The sequence below is a fragment of the Leucopleurus acutus genome, assembly GCF_964270905.1.
Source record: "Leucopleurus acutus genome assembly, chromosome: 2".
In the NCBI taxonomy this organism is placed as follows: domain Eukaryota; kingdom Metazoa; phylum Chordata; class Mammalia; order Artiodactyla; family Delphinidae; genus Leucopleurus; species Leucopleurus acutus.
The window spans coordinates 6,335,980-6,350,696 of record NC_139143.1 but is presented as its reverse complement, the minus strand read 5'-3'; the positions used below and the strand labels follow the sequence as shown (position 1 = coordinate 6,350,696).

The window sequence follows — 14,717 nt, the reverse complement described above, 5'->3', positions numbered from 1 at the left end:
TCACTCATCCAGTCATTCTTTCAATATGTGATGCCTCCTCCACCAGGTACTCAGGGAAGGGGGCCTTCCCACCACCAGCAACCACATGTGCAGCTGTCCTTAGTTATTCTGGTCATCTAGTTCATTGAAAAAGATTAATTAGAGCCTTTGCACCTCTCAGTAAGATGGGAGTTTATTATTCTCTTGAAATAAAAATCATTCATTCAGAGAATATGTCAAACCAATAGAACTGTCACCATAAGAGAAATAAACTCACAATAAGCTGAAAATTAAAATGGCACGTTTAATCAAAAAGACCAGGATCCTCTCCTGTTAAAACTATAATTAGCTTTTGCCAAGCATGGAATCAAAAAGTATGATTTTACTTTATTCATTGGCTATAAATCTCATCTATCTGAATTCATTTTCCACCCTGTGGTTTCCTTTTTCATTCTCTAGAGAAAAAAGAATGCTTATATATATGTCATATTTTCAACATGTGCTATGCTACCTTTAAATGTACTATTTACATAGCTCAATGACTAGTTAGCTATATTCTAAATGAACTGCCCATTACAGTAACTTTAGAGGGTGTATTACTCCTTCTGGAACAGGAGGAGATTCTAATGCAAGTTAGGGTAGATTTTTCCAATTGCTGTGACAGATTCTTTACATACCTGATTTCCTGTCCTCACACTGACACTGTAAGAAGGGTTAATTATTCTCCACATGCATTTTATAGATGAGGGAAACTGAATTTCAATGAGGTTAAGAAACATACTCAAAGTCACAGTAATTTTCTGTGGGAACCTCTGGGATAGAGATCATGTCAGATGAAGTTTGTTGCTATATTGTTCCAAGGTCTGTAGCTTTTCCACTCTGCCCCACGTAAGTAATAAGTCTATGGCTAATAATTATAGTAGCTAACATTTATTGAGAAATTGAAAACGACCAGGCAGGTACTAAGGCATTATATGTTCTTAAATCTCCAACAACCTTGTGATTAAGGAAAGTAATTTGCCTAAGATCATATAATAAATGGAAAGTAATTTGCCTAAGATCATATAATAAATAGTCAACTTAAGTGAGACACACAACTTGGCTCTCTCTCCTGAATTCTGACCTCAAACTATAAACAGATAACTATCCTCAATATATGGTTTACTACAATACAAAGGTATGAAGTGAGGGGAGATAAAGATAGAGTTCAGATTGCTTTATTCACTTTCATAATTTGGTAGCTCAGATATTTCCTTTAGACTTCTGCAAAATTCATAAAACTGAAATAATGATCTTTTAGTTATTTAAATTTTAAGATGATTTTAGGAAGAATCATTCCAAGTGACACCGATGTCTTGATTTATTGGCAATTTTGACTTTGCTCACAGCATGAACTTTTCTCTGGTCAGTATTGCTCATTCTTACGCAAAGATGACCCTAACGGGAATTCCTACCAGGATGGGTTTAATTATTGAAAGACAGGAAGTGTCTTTCATGAGGAAGTGAGGATAACATTGTGACTTGGCTCCTAACATGGGTATATTAGCCTTGCGATCTTTTCTTCCTGGTTATTCAGTATGTAAATGCATAACTTTGGCTACTGCTGGGCATAAAACCAAAATTAAACATGCGTGGTTTGGCAAAAATCATGACTGCTACTGCACACAGCTTTTTAGGATTTCTTAAACTATACGAAAAAACAAATGCATTATTCTTTTTATTTTTAAAAGAACTGCTGACCTGATGTTAAAAATTAAACTTCACACAGTACCAGCCATACATTAGGTCCTAAATAAGTATTTGTTTTATGATGAAGGGAATAGACATAACTGCTGTATAAATATCTCATGTTCATTCTTTATACACAGAGTCACAGAGTCATATATCTCACAGATGTTTAAGGGCTGGGTTATCCAGACACTTACCTGAAAAGGGTCTGCACGTTTACAATCGTTTTGGCGTCTGCCATGTAGTCTTCCTCGGCACTCATGGTGCTTTCTTTGTCCACAACCACCATGTTGGCAGCGAAAGTCACTCCACACCTGAGTAAATCGTCTAGACTTTGATAAAAACCAACAGAGAAAAATGAACTTTCAATAAATCTCAGTACTAGGATGGTGCTAAAACTTGCTTACACCCCTGCGCTTATAGGCGTATAGGTTGCCCTTATACGTGGCTTTCACAGAGTGGACACTGGTAGATGTTATGGGAACTAATATAAGACAATATTCTCTACTGATATGAAGTAAATTGTATTTGGGGTTTCTTTATGTTTCATTAGATCTCAACCATTTCAAAGCACGCGTTAAGGATCTTTATTTAATAATACTTATTAATTTTGTAAATAAAACATGGAAACACCCATTTTACAATCAAATAGAATTAGAACATGTTAGAACCTTGTTTTTACAATTAGCACATTATTTCAAAGACACGACATTCACACTTTTTATCCCTGAGGCACTTTTGGTAAGAATAGAAATGAACACATATTAATTTAGATGGTCAAGCCTAATAAAGAAATATATTTATTAAAAATACTTATTTTTAAATGTCTATTATTTATTTGTGTAAAGCTATGTGTTATAGATTGGTTCTACACAGCCAAGAGCATGTAAAATATATAAATATCGGATGCATTCAAGCCTACCTTCTAGCCACTTTTGAGCAAGTGATTGAATGAAGTAATTTTGTTGGTTGCAGGAAATAATTGCTAAACTAGGACACAAGTTCCTATGAGTTACCACAGAGTCAGTCTTCTCCCCTATCACTGATAAAAATTTTACCTCACACTGAATTTAAAAACAATGTTACCATAAAAGTTGAATTAAGAAAACCATTATCTCATTGCCTTTGCTTCACACAAACTATAAAAATAGGACTGAACTGGATAAGGGAGATTGTATCAAAACTTGAATGAGTGCTAGAGTATTCTAGGTTCAGAACTGATTGAAGATAGATAAGAAGAACTGGGCTAATTGATTTCTACATCTTTTGATTTAAAATGAGAAGTGTAAAACTTAAAGAACAATAGCTCTTTTTAGCTTCTTAAATGGAAGAGTCAGTTTCCCAAGGATCTTCTCCAAGTGCATGATCACTTGAATTAGTCATCTCACAAATTCACTAGAAGGAATTTTCCTTTTCTGGGAAGGCAAGAGGCAGGATTTCTTACTCCTTTATATGGCAAGAGAGTATTACCAAAGCTTTGAGTCAAAGATCCCCAGGAGTAGTCCAGAAAAAAATATTTCGCTTGAATCAGGCGCAGTGTTCTGTGGCAGGGATTTTATGGCTAAAACTGTGGAAACAGAATGTTATTCCAAATAAATTTCCTATGGTGAGAGGGGCCAGGACCATAACATCCAATCAATATGATGACCAAGTTTAAATCTCTAGGAACACTTTACTAGGGTATTCCTTTTAGCTAGGAAATTCATAATTGTTCTTACATCTATTAAAATATATTCTTTAAAAAGAAAAAAGTAGGTGGAAAATGAATGTGATATGGTCCCTTATGTACCATAAAAATGATGCCTAAATCTTATGTCTTCACCAACCTTATTTTAGTGGTAATCCACTTTCTCATATTTCATTTCTTACAGTCTTTACTTCCCTGATTAAAAAAATTATAATTTTCTATATAGGAAAAGGGAAAGATAAGGTGGTAGAAGGTAGGCTTGACTGAAAAAAGATACACAAATAGAAGTGATAATAAAATATGAATATTTCATCAGCAATAAATCAATGAAGTTGAGACTTAACAAAAAACTTAGCTATGAGAATTCCTTTACTAAATAGTCACTAACTACCTAAACCTGTATATATCAGTTAATTCCATACTCAAAATATTGGCCGTTGTAGTTGACACATAACTTTGGCAAATGATTTTAGTAATTATTATTAAATATGAGTTTAAATCTAAAGAAATCTATAGAAAATATATAAAATTGGAATGGCATTTCTGAACCACGTAGAAACATTTTTGTTCTTCATGTTTTAACTTTAAATTATTTATATTCATTTAATATTGTATTCTTTCTTTCCTTTTTTTATTTGGCTACCGATTTATTCTTATAATTCTGTGTCTATCATAATTTCTCCCCACTATCTTATCTACAAAGCCACTGCCCATTTTTTCTTTAGCACTATTGCTTTACGCAGTTTGGTCACCAGATGATGGCCCAAGAAAAAAGTCAACATGGATGAAAAACAGTTACAGATAATCTAACTGACATTGCCCCTCTTTCTACCTTTCTCTGACTTCCTTTTCGAAGAGAACCTAGAATGTAAAGGAATGAATATAGGTGAATGTTTGTGAGTGTGTTCTAATTCATTCACAGTTTTCTTTGCTTATTTATGTTTAAGGAAAATTTCAAACATAAGCAGAAGAGAATACTATATACTGAACCTCCTGTACCAATCACCCAGCTTCAATAATTAGCAACTTGTAGCCAATCCTGTTTCATCTCTAATCCCAGGGATTTGATCCTTTCCATTCTTCTTTTCCTCCCGTAAATACTTTTATAGATGGAGAATTCATTATATAGTTTACATCAAAAAAGACAGATGAGAGGTTTATTTTATATCTTTTAAATATAATGTTCTAATGAATTTTAATAGAATACTCTCACAACAAAGAAACATTACTATTGATAAAATATGGATTGATTTCATTTTCATGGATTTAAATAATAGTTTTAGTACATCTACATTTTAGTTAGTTGGTTAGTATTATGCAACTGATAACATAAATTATATTAATGTAGAATGGAAGCTAAATATATGTTAATCTGTTTGGCCTTTAATGTGTCCACAGCCAATAAACACTGTCAAAGTTACAAAGCTTTGTTTTTCAGCATCTACAAGATGAAATGTAAGCATGAAAGTTCTCAGTGGATAACTTTTAGCATTTTATTTGGAATGTTTTGGGCTGATTTTTTTTAGAATTGAAAATTAACACATTTTATAAGCATACTAGTTTTCTGATCTTTTAGTTTTTGTATTTGTTATAATGTCATCTTTATGCATATAACAATTTGTATTTTAAAACTGAAGCATTGCACACATTTGACCTTTAATTAACAAATTTTTGGAAGACTCTGATATGTTACCAGAATAGACTGTCAAGGAAATGCTCCAATTTATAAATCTGATTTAAAATGAGCATTTCCGAATTATTTTGAAGGTTTCCAGAAGTTATGATAATGATACCAATGCATCACAATGTTGAAATTCTAGGTTTTCTCTACAAAGATGTTAACAGTAATAAAGTTACTGCTATAGATGACACAAAACTGGAATAGCTTTAGAAAGGGAACAAAATTGACATGCAACAAGATTTGTTTTAATTCAACAACAGATTACTGCTTAGGAAGTTTGAATGCAAGATGTATAACACGAGAACATAAGCTCCACATGCAATAAACATATTTTCAACACTGAAATGGCAAATTACACTCATCATGCAATACAGGGGTGCAGCACATGACAAACCACAGGACACCACACTAGTTAGTGTGCCAAAGATTTTGTCACCTACTTGTCAATAGAGCCCACCATGTAGTAAACCATTGGAAACCAACAGATTGCATCCAGAAAATGCATATCTGGCCTAAGTAGCAGATGGGTTACAAAATGAAACACAATGTCACAACAGTGGCAGCACTTCTAGGGAAAGGAAGTAAGTTGACTTAGTTTTCATTTCCAAAACTAAACATTGTTGACAAGATTAATTTTAAGTGCCTTTTCTCTTAACATTAATTTTAAAATGTCATTTGCACTTGTTATGAATAATACAATGCGCTCAACAATGATAAAAACAAGTTGTATTTCTGCTTTCTAAATCAGAAACATTATGGCATTATTCTACAAAAACACTGAATTGATACTCTTAATTTATAACTAAAAAGTCTTGTCAGTGAGTTTAAAATTATTCATGATGAGAGAGTCTTGTAAAATGGGGAACTGATGATTTTATTAAAACATAAGGAACTAAATTATCATGCCTATTAAGAGTAATTTTCTCTAAGGGATATACAGAATCACAATATGTCCCTTAATATATCAATATATCAATAAATAAATATGTACCCATCTATATATATATATATATATATAAAATATAAAATTAAAGTAATTCACCTTTTACATTACTGATTTCCTCAATATATATTGTTGAGCAAATGTGTACTGCAACTGAAATCTTTACTCTTTTTGCATATTTGGGGAAAGAATCATGAACCTGGAAGCTTCCTTAGAAATTACCTAATCTACTTATTCATTTTGTAATTCTTTGAATTTGTATTCATTTTGAATTATTAATTCATTCATGCATCTATTCCCTCAGCATATATGTATCCAAAAAGTTTTATCTAACAGACATTTTGGTATATGCAGGTGTATGCAAAAAGAATATGTTGTTAACTTGTAGTGTAAGAAATAGAGCTTTTGGAACACATAAGTAAAAGTACAAAATTACAACACATTGTAATCTGAAAAACTAAGGAATAGGTTGCACTCAGGAGACAGAGTTCAGGATCATTTCACAGAGGAAATATTTAATTTGGATGTTGAAGAACGAGTAGGATTTGGCTCAGTAAAGGAGAGGCAAAGGGAACCTCTAGGCAAAGGGAAGTACAGCCCCTGCAATATCCCAGGTGCTTCGCCCAGTCTGAAGAAGTCTTGTCCTCCCTGATTTATTTTCTTCCTGTTGATCTTACTCATCTTTTTCCACTCTAAAGAAAAATAATGCTCAGTGCAGTGAAGCATTAAAAGAAAACTTCCAAAGACTATCCCTGTTGATCACATTCCTACCATCAATAAATTACTTCCTAACCATTTTAAGTGGCCCCATATTACTACATATTATAAATGTACCACAATTCATTTTAAAAATCCTCAATTATTTCATTTATGTTATTTTCACTTTCATGCTATTAATTACTGGAGTTTCAAGCTATTTCCAATATCCTGCTATTATAAATGTTACTCATCTGGACATTTTTGGATGACTCTTTTTCTAGCATTTGTTTTTATCACTGACCCCAAAACATTCATAAAACTTTTCACATTAGTGAATCACAGGTTACAAATATTTTTAAAGCTCATGCTGTAGGTTGTTTTCAACAAACATAATCATATACAGTCCCAGTAGTGGTCATGGCTAGTGCCTGCCAGTTCTTCTCTTTCTGGGTACTGCTCAGAGGGGGTATTCTCACTGCTGACTCAAGACCCTCCATGTCTCTTACCCACCTCGTGATTATAGAATAATACGTCAGGATACAAGTGGCACAAGACAGGGACAGCACTGAGATTCTGTGGTGCTTTCAAAGATCCTTTTGACTGTGTCATTTGGGGGGTTATTATTTTGTTTTATCTCTCTTTGCTCCAACATAGTTCCAGTCAGATAAAGTGAGTAGCTCAATAACTTGTGTAGCAGAGTTGGGTTCATAATTCCTCATTATTAATTGCAGAGCTATACCCTGTCTGGAATAACCTCCTCATTTTTTTAAAATTCAGATTATTTCAATTATTTACACTATCTTCGCTGACCATCTGTCCACTGTAACATATCTGTCTTCCAAAGTCTTGCAACAGTAGTTAATGTTGTTGAATAATTCAACTTAATAAAGATACCAAAAATTTTCCATGTGATAAGAAGTACCGGGGTCACTAGTCCTTACGTTATGCCAACTCTTCTGTTAGAGCTAAAACTGAATATGTGGCCTTTGTATTTTTTTGTTTTGTCCAGTAGAAATCATTCGAAGTACGTAGACATCAAAATTATTGCCTTATATATTCCTAAAACTCATGAATCTTACTGACATGAAATTCTGCCACAAACATGTATTTACAATGCACAAACAATCTTTCAAATCCTTAGAAATTAACGTCTGTATTGTGGTAGCACAATTCATCCTTACATGAATCTAGCTATGTTACAAGGCAAGGCAAGTCACCTGAAACCTGGTAGACATATAATCCTGATGAAGCATATCTAATACCCTGCAAAATTTAACTTGTAGAACAAACAGATCCATCCACTACTTTTACTGATAAAGTCGGTTTAAAAGGAAACCTGAAATATAAAGAATATATCAACTATACGTTCATATGCATTATGTTGGCTCATTTAAGTAAATCGGTAAAGGTTCTGATGGCACTAAACTGCTTAGGAAAAAAAAAATGAGCACATCATTCATCAGAGTCCTAACTGTAATTCTATTAAGAAACATGACTATTTATGAGTCTAAATATCCTCATTATATTTAAAATAGCTTCATTATTATATAAAAATTTTCATTATATGCAAATATGAATTAGCTAGCTATTGATAGGAAGTTAAAAGTTTTGGGAAATTGCATGGATTTGCAAGTTGAAGATCATTTTTTCCCATTTAACTAATAACTATAATGAACCTATTTTTTTTGTTTCAAATTCGAGAAAAGAATGCAGTGAGTTTATTTTGCTAGCATTTCATAATTCCACTTTTAAGAAGTTTATCTCTCCCTTAAAAATACAGTAGTAGCTTAATTTCAACAACTTGAAATAAATTTCCCTTTTTTTGTTAATTGGGTTTTCACAGAAATTCTCCCATCAGTTTAAATAGTGACAATGTCCTTCTCTTGATTGGTAGAAGGGGGGAAACTGACATTTCCTCACTGTCTTTTATGAGTCAGATATGGTACTAGTCCTTCATATACATTATTTTATAGACTTGCAAAATAACTTAAGATAAATGTTCTACTCATTTTATAAATGAGAAAATTGAGGCTTACAGAAATTCCGTAATACGCAACAGGCCTATCAAGAGGGTAAACTTAGATCTTATTTCAGATCCGTGTGAGTCTAAGGCCTGAACGTCTTTAATAAGGACCCTGACATATCAGACAGTTTATCGTTATTCTTGAAATAAGCTGAACTGGAGCTTACTTGTAGCTCTATGTGGAAAGAAAATTGATTTAGTAAAGGGATAGTTTAAACAAGATGTTGTAAAAATTAAGAAGATAAGCCTGGATCTTGTACTTTAACCTTGTGTAGCTTTGGGTAATATATTCCAAAGTGTTTGACTCTCTTTTCCATGTCTCATATGAAATAGTATCAGGAGATGACTAGACGATCTTTAAGGGTGAGATGGTAATCAAAATATTTAAAATCAGTGTGGCCCAACAACAGGCCAAAGAGAACAGATGGCCAATCAATCAGAACTGAGACCAGCTCTAATGAACCAGTACCAAGTGTAAGATGTTTTCCAATGTACCCGGGTTTTATGTAATTACCCTATGAAATGGAGAAGGCTTTCTATCCGGAAACATTGTGAAGACTTATTTTGACATATTATGTATGTGAATATCATAAATTTAATTTACATTTTTAAATCCCATATTTGTGGCATCTGTTATTTGTTTCTGGTATATTGAATAAATTGGTCTTCAACTAAATTTCCTAAGTAGCCATGTATTGATATTATTTTCAGCAATGCTCATGTGCATTTAAAATAAAGTCAAACCCCACTAAGCTAATAATTGTAGAAGTGTGTACAATTATTAGTGTGCAAATTCTTATAACCCAGAAATATTTTAAAGAAAACATCATATTTCTTTGTAATACTATAGGATAGACTGAAAAATACTAGCCACAGCAGAGAAACAAGTATCTCATTGTTTAAAAAAAAAAGAGGAGGATTGCATAAAATTTCCTGGAACGTTATTTACTGGTGTTTAGTTTTTGCTTCCTCATTCTCAATCAAAGGAACAGAGAACAACAAATAAAAATGTTAGATACTGCTTTCAGGAAATGCACAGGAAGCTGATAAATTTTATAGCCCGAGCTTTCATCTCAACGCTTTGAAAAGAAGTCAAACCCCATTAAAATCATTTAACAAACAACATCATGTGAATAGCTAGATTCCAAACTGTAAGTCCTTAGGAAAGCAAAGAAAAAATTTAATGCAAAATATTCTAAAGTTAAAATATTCTTGTTTCTAAAAACAATTGACAAACAATGTATTTTTGCATATATCAAAAACCTGTAAGTAAAGTAAGGTCACATAGTTGAAAGATCAATGAACTATGAATTGCAGAGAAGGTTCTAATTCTAGAATTGACCTTGGAAAAAATCATTTAACTTCTTTGGCCTGTTTTTTCCTTTCTATGAAATAAGAGGCAGTGGTGTAATCAAGTCACACAGACTGAATTCTTTAACTGTTATCATTGTAATTTGCAAGCTTTGAGATCTTAAGCTGCTTGGTACATCTTTCTGAGGATAAATCATCACTATATGACATGGATATATTTTTTATGGAAATACAATGTGAAATAAAGGTTAGGTATCTACTATGATGATTGCCATGTAGTAAATGCTCAACAATTATTACTATAATAAGCAGAGGGTGGTGGCAAAGAATATTAATTTTATTAAATAGTCACTACGGTATTATTCAGATAAAATATTCTCTGATAAAAGCTACATCTATATTTATATTGAAATACTGACCAGTTTGCCAGTAACTAAGAGAAACAGAGTCTTCAGATTTTTCTGTGATTGATCAGATTCAGGAATTAAGACTCTAGAAATAACCACTTGATTTTTATAATTCTAATATACAAACCAATCAATCAATCATTCAGTAACTGGGCAGTTTGGTAACCTGTTAATTCAAAACCAAACAGAAAGAGGCTGAGTTAGTTATGGCAATTCCAAAGTCTACACCAGGTACACAGGTTAAGAAATCCTAGCTCCTGCCACCTGTTCATTGGAATAATAAGGGGGAGGAAGGGGGATTAGTGACTCTGAGATAAGATTACTTAGCAAGACTGGATATGGAAAAGGAGTGGAGCCCATCTCCACTTCATGGAGTAAACTCCACTCCCAAATTTGGCAAGACTGATTCTTTTATTGTGTTTTATAAGGAATGTATATTTGGTATTCACATTCAGATTTCTCACATATATTTGGTCTTCACCACATTTTCTAGCTCACAGCTCCCAAAACCCTTGCAATTTCCTGAGTGATAACAGCAATGGGAGCATCTTTTGTCATAATATTTGGTCTCTAATCCTAGTTCCTGAAATCACTTCAGAGCCAAAAAAGGTGAAATGGGTGTCTTGTTCTTCATAACAAGCCCCTTTCCAGGAACACTGGGTTTAAATTAATGAGGTGCCTTTTGGAAGGTACCTAAGGATGAGGCTGTTTGCCAGGGAAACTGAAGTTCCAACCTGAATAGAAGGTTGGAACTTCAGTCCCACCCCGTGATTTTTGAGGTAGGGGGAGGGGCAGGAGATTGAGTTCAATCACCAATGGCCAATGATTTAATCAATCGTGCCTATGTAATGAAGCCTCTATTAAAAACCCAAAAGGATGGAGTCTGGAGAACTTCTGTGCTGGTGAACAGGTAGAGATTTGGTGATAGTGGTGGCCACAAAGAGGCCATGGAAGCTCCATGCTCTTTCCCCATACCTTGCCCTGTGCATCTCTTCCATCCAGTTGTTCCCAAGTTATATGCTTTTATAATAAGGTGGCAATCTGGTAAGTAAAATGCTTCTCTGAATTCTGTGAGCTGCTCTAGCAAATAACTTGACCTTGAGTAGGTGGTTGTGGGAACCCCCGATCTACAGCCATTCAGTCAGAAGTACAGGTAACAATCTAGACATGCAACTGGCATCTGAAGTCCAAGGAGGGGGTCACTGAAATTTCCAATCTATAGCTGATCAGTTATGGGGTGATAACCTGTCTTGTGATTGGCTTCTGAAGTGGGAGTGGGACAGTTTTGTAAGACTGAACTTTCAACCTGTGGAATCCAATGCTATTTCTGGGTAGACGGTGTCAGAAGTGAGTTGAATTCCCCCAGAACTGAGCTGGTGTCCTGCAATTGCTTGCTGGAGGTGTGGAGAAACCCTCTGACACACACATACACATTGAAATCGGGTCCAAGAACCCAATTAGGAGATTTACACATCAGGACAAGAAATTATACCTTGAAATAATATAAATAAGGTGAAAGGATAGTTTTTCCCCTTTGCTTTATCACAGGGCTGCTGTAGGCACAGTGCCACTTCTTTCTTTCTAAGCCTCTTCCTATCTGCTTCTCTGTATTCTGGGGCCTAAGTTGATCCACTTTGATCCAAGCCATCCGAGATGGGAATGCTCTAAGTCAATCAACTTGTAAATACCCCTGTCTTAAATTTATCTTTAAGGCAGTGGACACATTATACCTTAAGCAAAAAGAGCCAAAATTGGACACTTCTGAATTCACATAGTTGATGAGCATCTCTTATGTGCCGGATCTTCGCCAGTTTCTTAGAGCCTCCTACCAGAAAACTTCCAGAATAAGGGATATATCCCAAGGCCTTGGAGGTGCTTTGCCACCATACTCTATCACCCTAGCCATCCAGTAATTCAACTTTTATTCTCCTAAGGTTTGTTTTATTAAGCTTTTATTTCTTCTGACATTGGGTCCAAGTTTTCGTTCCCCTACACCTGCCCTAAATTTATCTCACCTTTCCTTGGATGCTAAAGTGGTATCAAAGAAGTCATTGAGTCATCAGACCTGAAAATTCTTCAACTGAAACCTCTGGAGGTGTGCTCAAGTTTTAGAGTTGATCACCATTGAGATACTGACTCTAAAACAAGATGCATCAATCAGTATCTTGATATTCATATATTCAGAATAAATAATGTCATGAAGTTACAATATATTGGGGAGATACCTCTGTTTTGAAAAAATTCTTTTGATAAATTTTAAAAGCAGAGACAAGGCAGAAGATTTTGGCCTCATTTGGTTTACCCTGAAATTTGCATCACTTTAGAGTTTAAGAGGAGAGTTGGAGGATTCTAAAACATGGTATTGATTTAAGGACCATCTGCTACTAATCTGAGTCAGAGAGAGAAGTATTGCAATTTTAGTATACAATGGATTTGACCACAGCATTTAGTGATGTATATTTACATTCATATAAGGATTTTGAAATGTTTAAGTAGTCTTATTTCACAAGAGTATATCAATCAAACATTTTCAAAAGAAATGAACATTGTAAAGCACAAACTATTTATGTTATGTTACAGAATATATGTTTTAACAGTGGAAGAATCATAGGAACTTATGATGGTGTGTAATGGTATGATATAAAATAGATCATTAATATGCTCCTCTGATAATTAATGGTTCTTCACAAAGACAATGAAATTGTCCAGTTTTGGCAGAGATTTTCCAGGCTTGTTGATTAATTTAATGAAAATAACTATAATTATTTCAGTGGCACGTTTCCCACTGGTAGAGAGCAATGACCACTTGCAAAAATAGTTTTAAATAAAAGGCTCAGAGTACTCCAGTGATGTTTTAAGTTGTATTTGTGAAACACAATCATATACAATGGTTGTTTACTACCACAGCACAGAATATATCTCTCAATGAATCATGTGCCATAATGTATCTGATTTAAAATATTCTAAGTAAATTAAATTATTTTTGATAAAATATTAACAAATTTTTGTCTTGTTTGTGCATTTAAAAATATACTTACGGGTTATCCAATAGCAGTATTACGGGATTAAGTTCTTTCTTTGGTCTATAATATGCCCTGAGAGGAACAATAAAATTATACAATCCATTTCCAGCTGTTTCAGCTGCAACTATAATTAGCTTATTTTTGAATCCATAGGCTTTTGCGTCCTCATAGTAGTTATGCTGGCAACTCTAGAGAAGAAAAATTATACAAAGAAAGGCCATTTTTATACTCCACTAATATTGGGTAAAAATATTACCCAATATGACCCATGAAATTAGGTCACTTACAAATATTTAGAAGATCTGGAAATGTGAAATTAATCTAACCTAGTAAATCCTTTGTTTTCTAACAAATTTGAAAATAGTTACATTTTTCTATGCCAAGTTCTCCAGCCTGAAGGTGTGCATGGACGAGACAAATGAATTGCAGGTATGCAGCTTGATCTGGGGAAGGAAAAGGCAGCAACACAGTGTACACATGTTCCACTGCAAACTGAAACTTGCTGCCAGATGACATCTGGGTATCAATATTAAGGAATCGTCACAAGGTATATGCATATCAAAGCATCATGTTATGTACCTCAAATATACACAATTTGTATTTCTCAATCATACCTCAATAAAGCTGGAAAAAAATAAATCATCTGCCTCTGACTTTATTTCCAGAAAAAGAGTAATATTAAAATTAAATAACCTTGGAACATTCCAACTATGGAATACCAAAAGGATGGATATCAATATCGAAAGGGATTTTTTTTTTGGTTAAAAAACAAAAAAAAAAAATTAAAAGAAAAAACCCTAATTGTCTAAATGTATACCTGAGCTGGCAAGATAACGATGCAAATACTGAAATGTAAAATACTAATGTTAACAATAATAACAACAAATTACCAAAATGTGTTTCCTGAGGATATTTTGCTACCTCCTAGGGAGCTAGAATTTACTGGACTTAGCATTATTAAATCAAGATCCTTTTAAACAAAATTATCTGCCTGGATAATTGCTTTAGTGTTCTGGGTTTTTAATCTTTATATGTCTTTATGAGGGTTTCTTTTTATTTGGGTTGAGATTTGTTGATTCTCTGTGGATTCATCATCAACTCTGGAATGTTCTCTGCCTTTATTCTTTAATAAAAAGTTACAGAACATTGTTGGGAACAAGGTACTTTGAGTCAGCAGAAGCAATAAACACCAGAATTAGAATCACAAAGATTACAGATTTCACTGTTATAAGATTC

At 33.7% G+C, this 14,717-nt stretch overlaps 1 protein-coding gene across 15 annotated transcripts in view; it reads right to left on the bottom strand.

The window, feature by feature from the left end:
• KCNT2 (potassium sodium-activated channel subfamily T member 2) overlaps positions 1 to 14,717 on the bottom strand; it is a 425,289-nt gene that overhangs the window by 88,910 nt on the left and 321,662 nt on the right. For all 15 annotated transcript variants that reach the window (XR_014326811.1, XM_082857000.1, XM_082857001.1 and 12 more), the window contains 2 exons: positions 13,497 to 13,669; positions 1,905 to 2,039 (listed from right to left, as the gene is read on the bottom strand). Coding sequence is in view for 14 of the 15 variants with exons in the window: in XM_082857000.1 (XP_082713126.1) it covers positions 1,905 to 2,039; positions 13,497 to 13,669 (308 nt within the window). In the remaining variant the exon portion in view is untranslated. The remainder of the gene's footprint in view (positions 1 to 1,904; positions 2,040 to 13,496; positions 13,670 to 14,717) is intronic.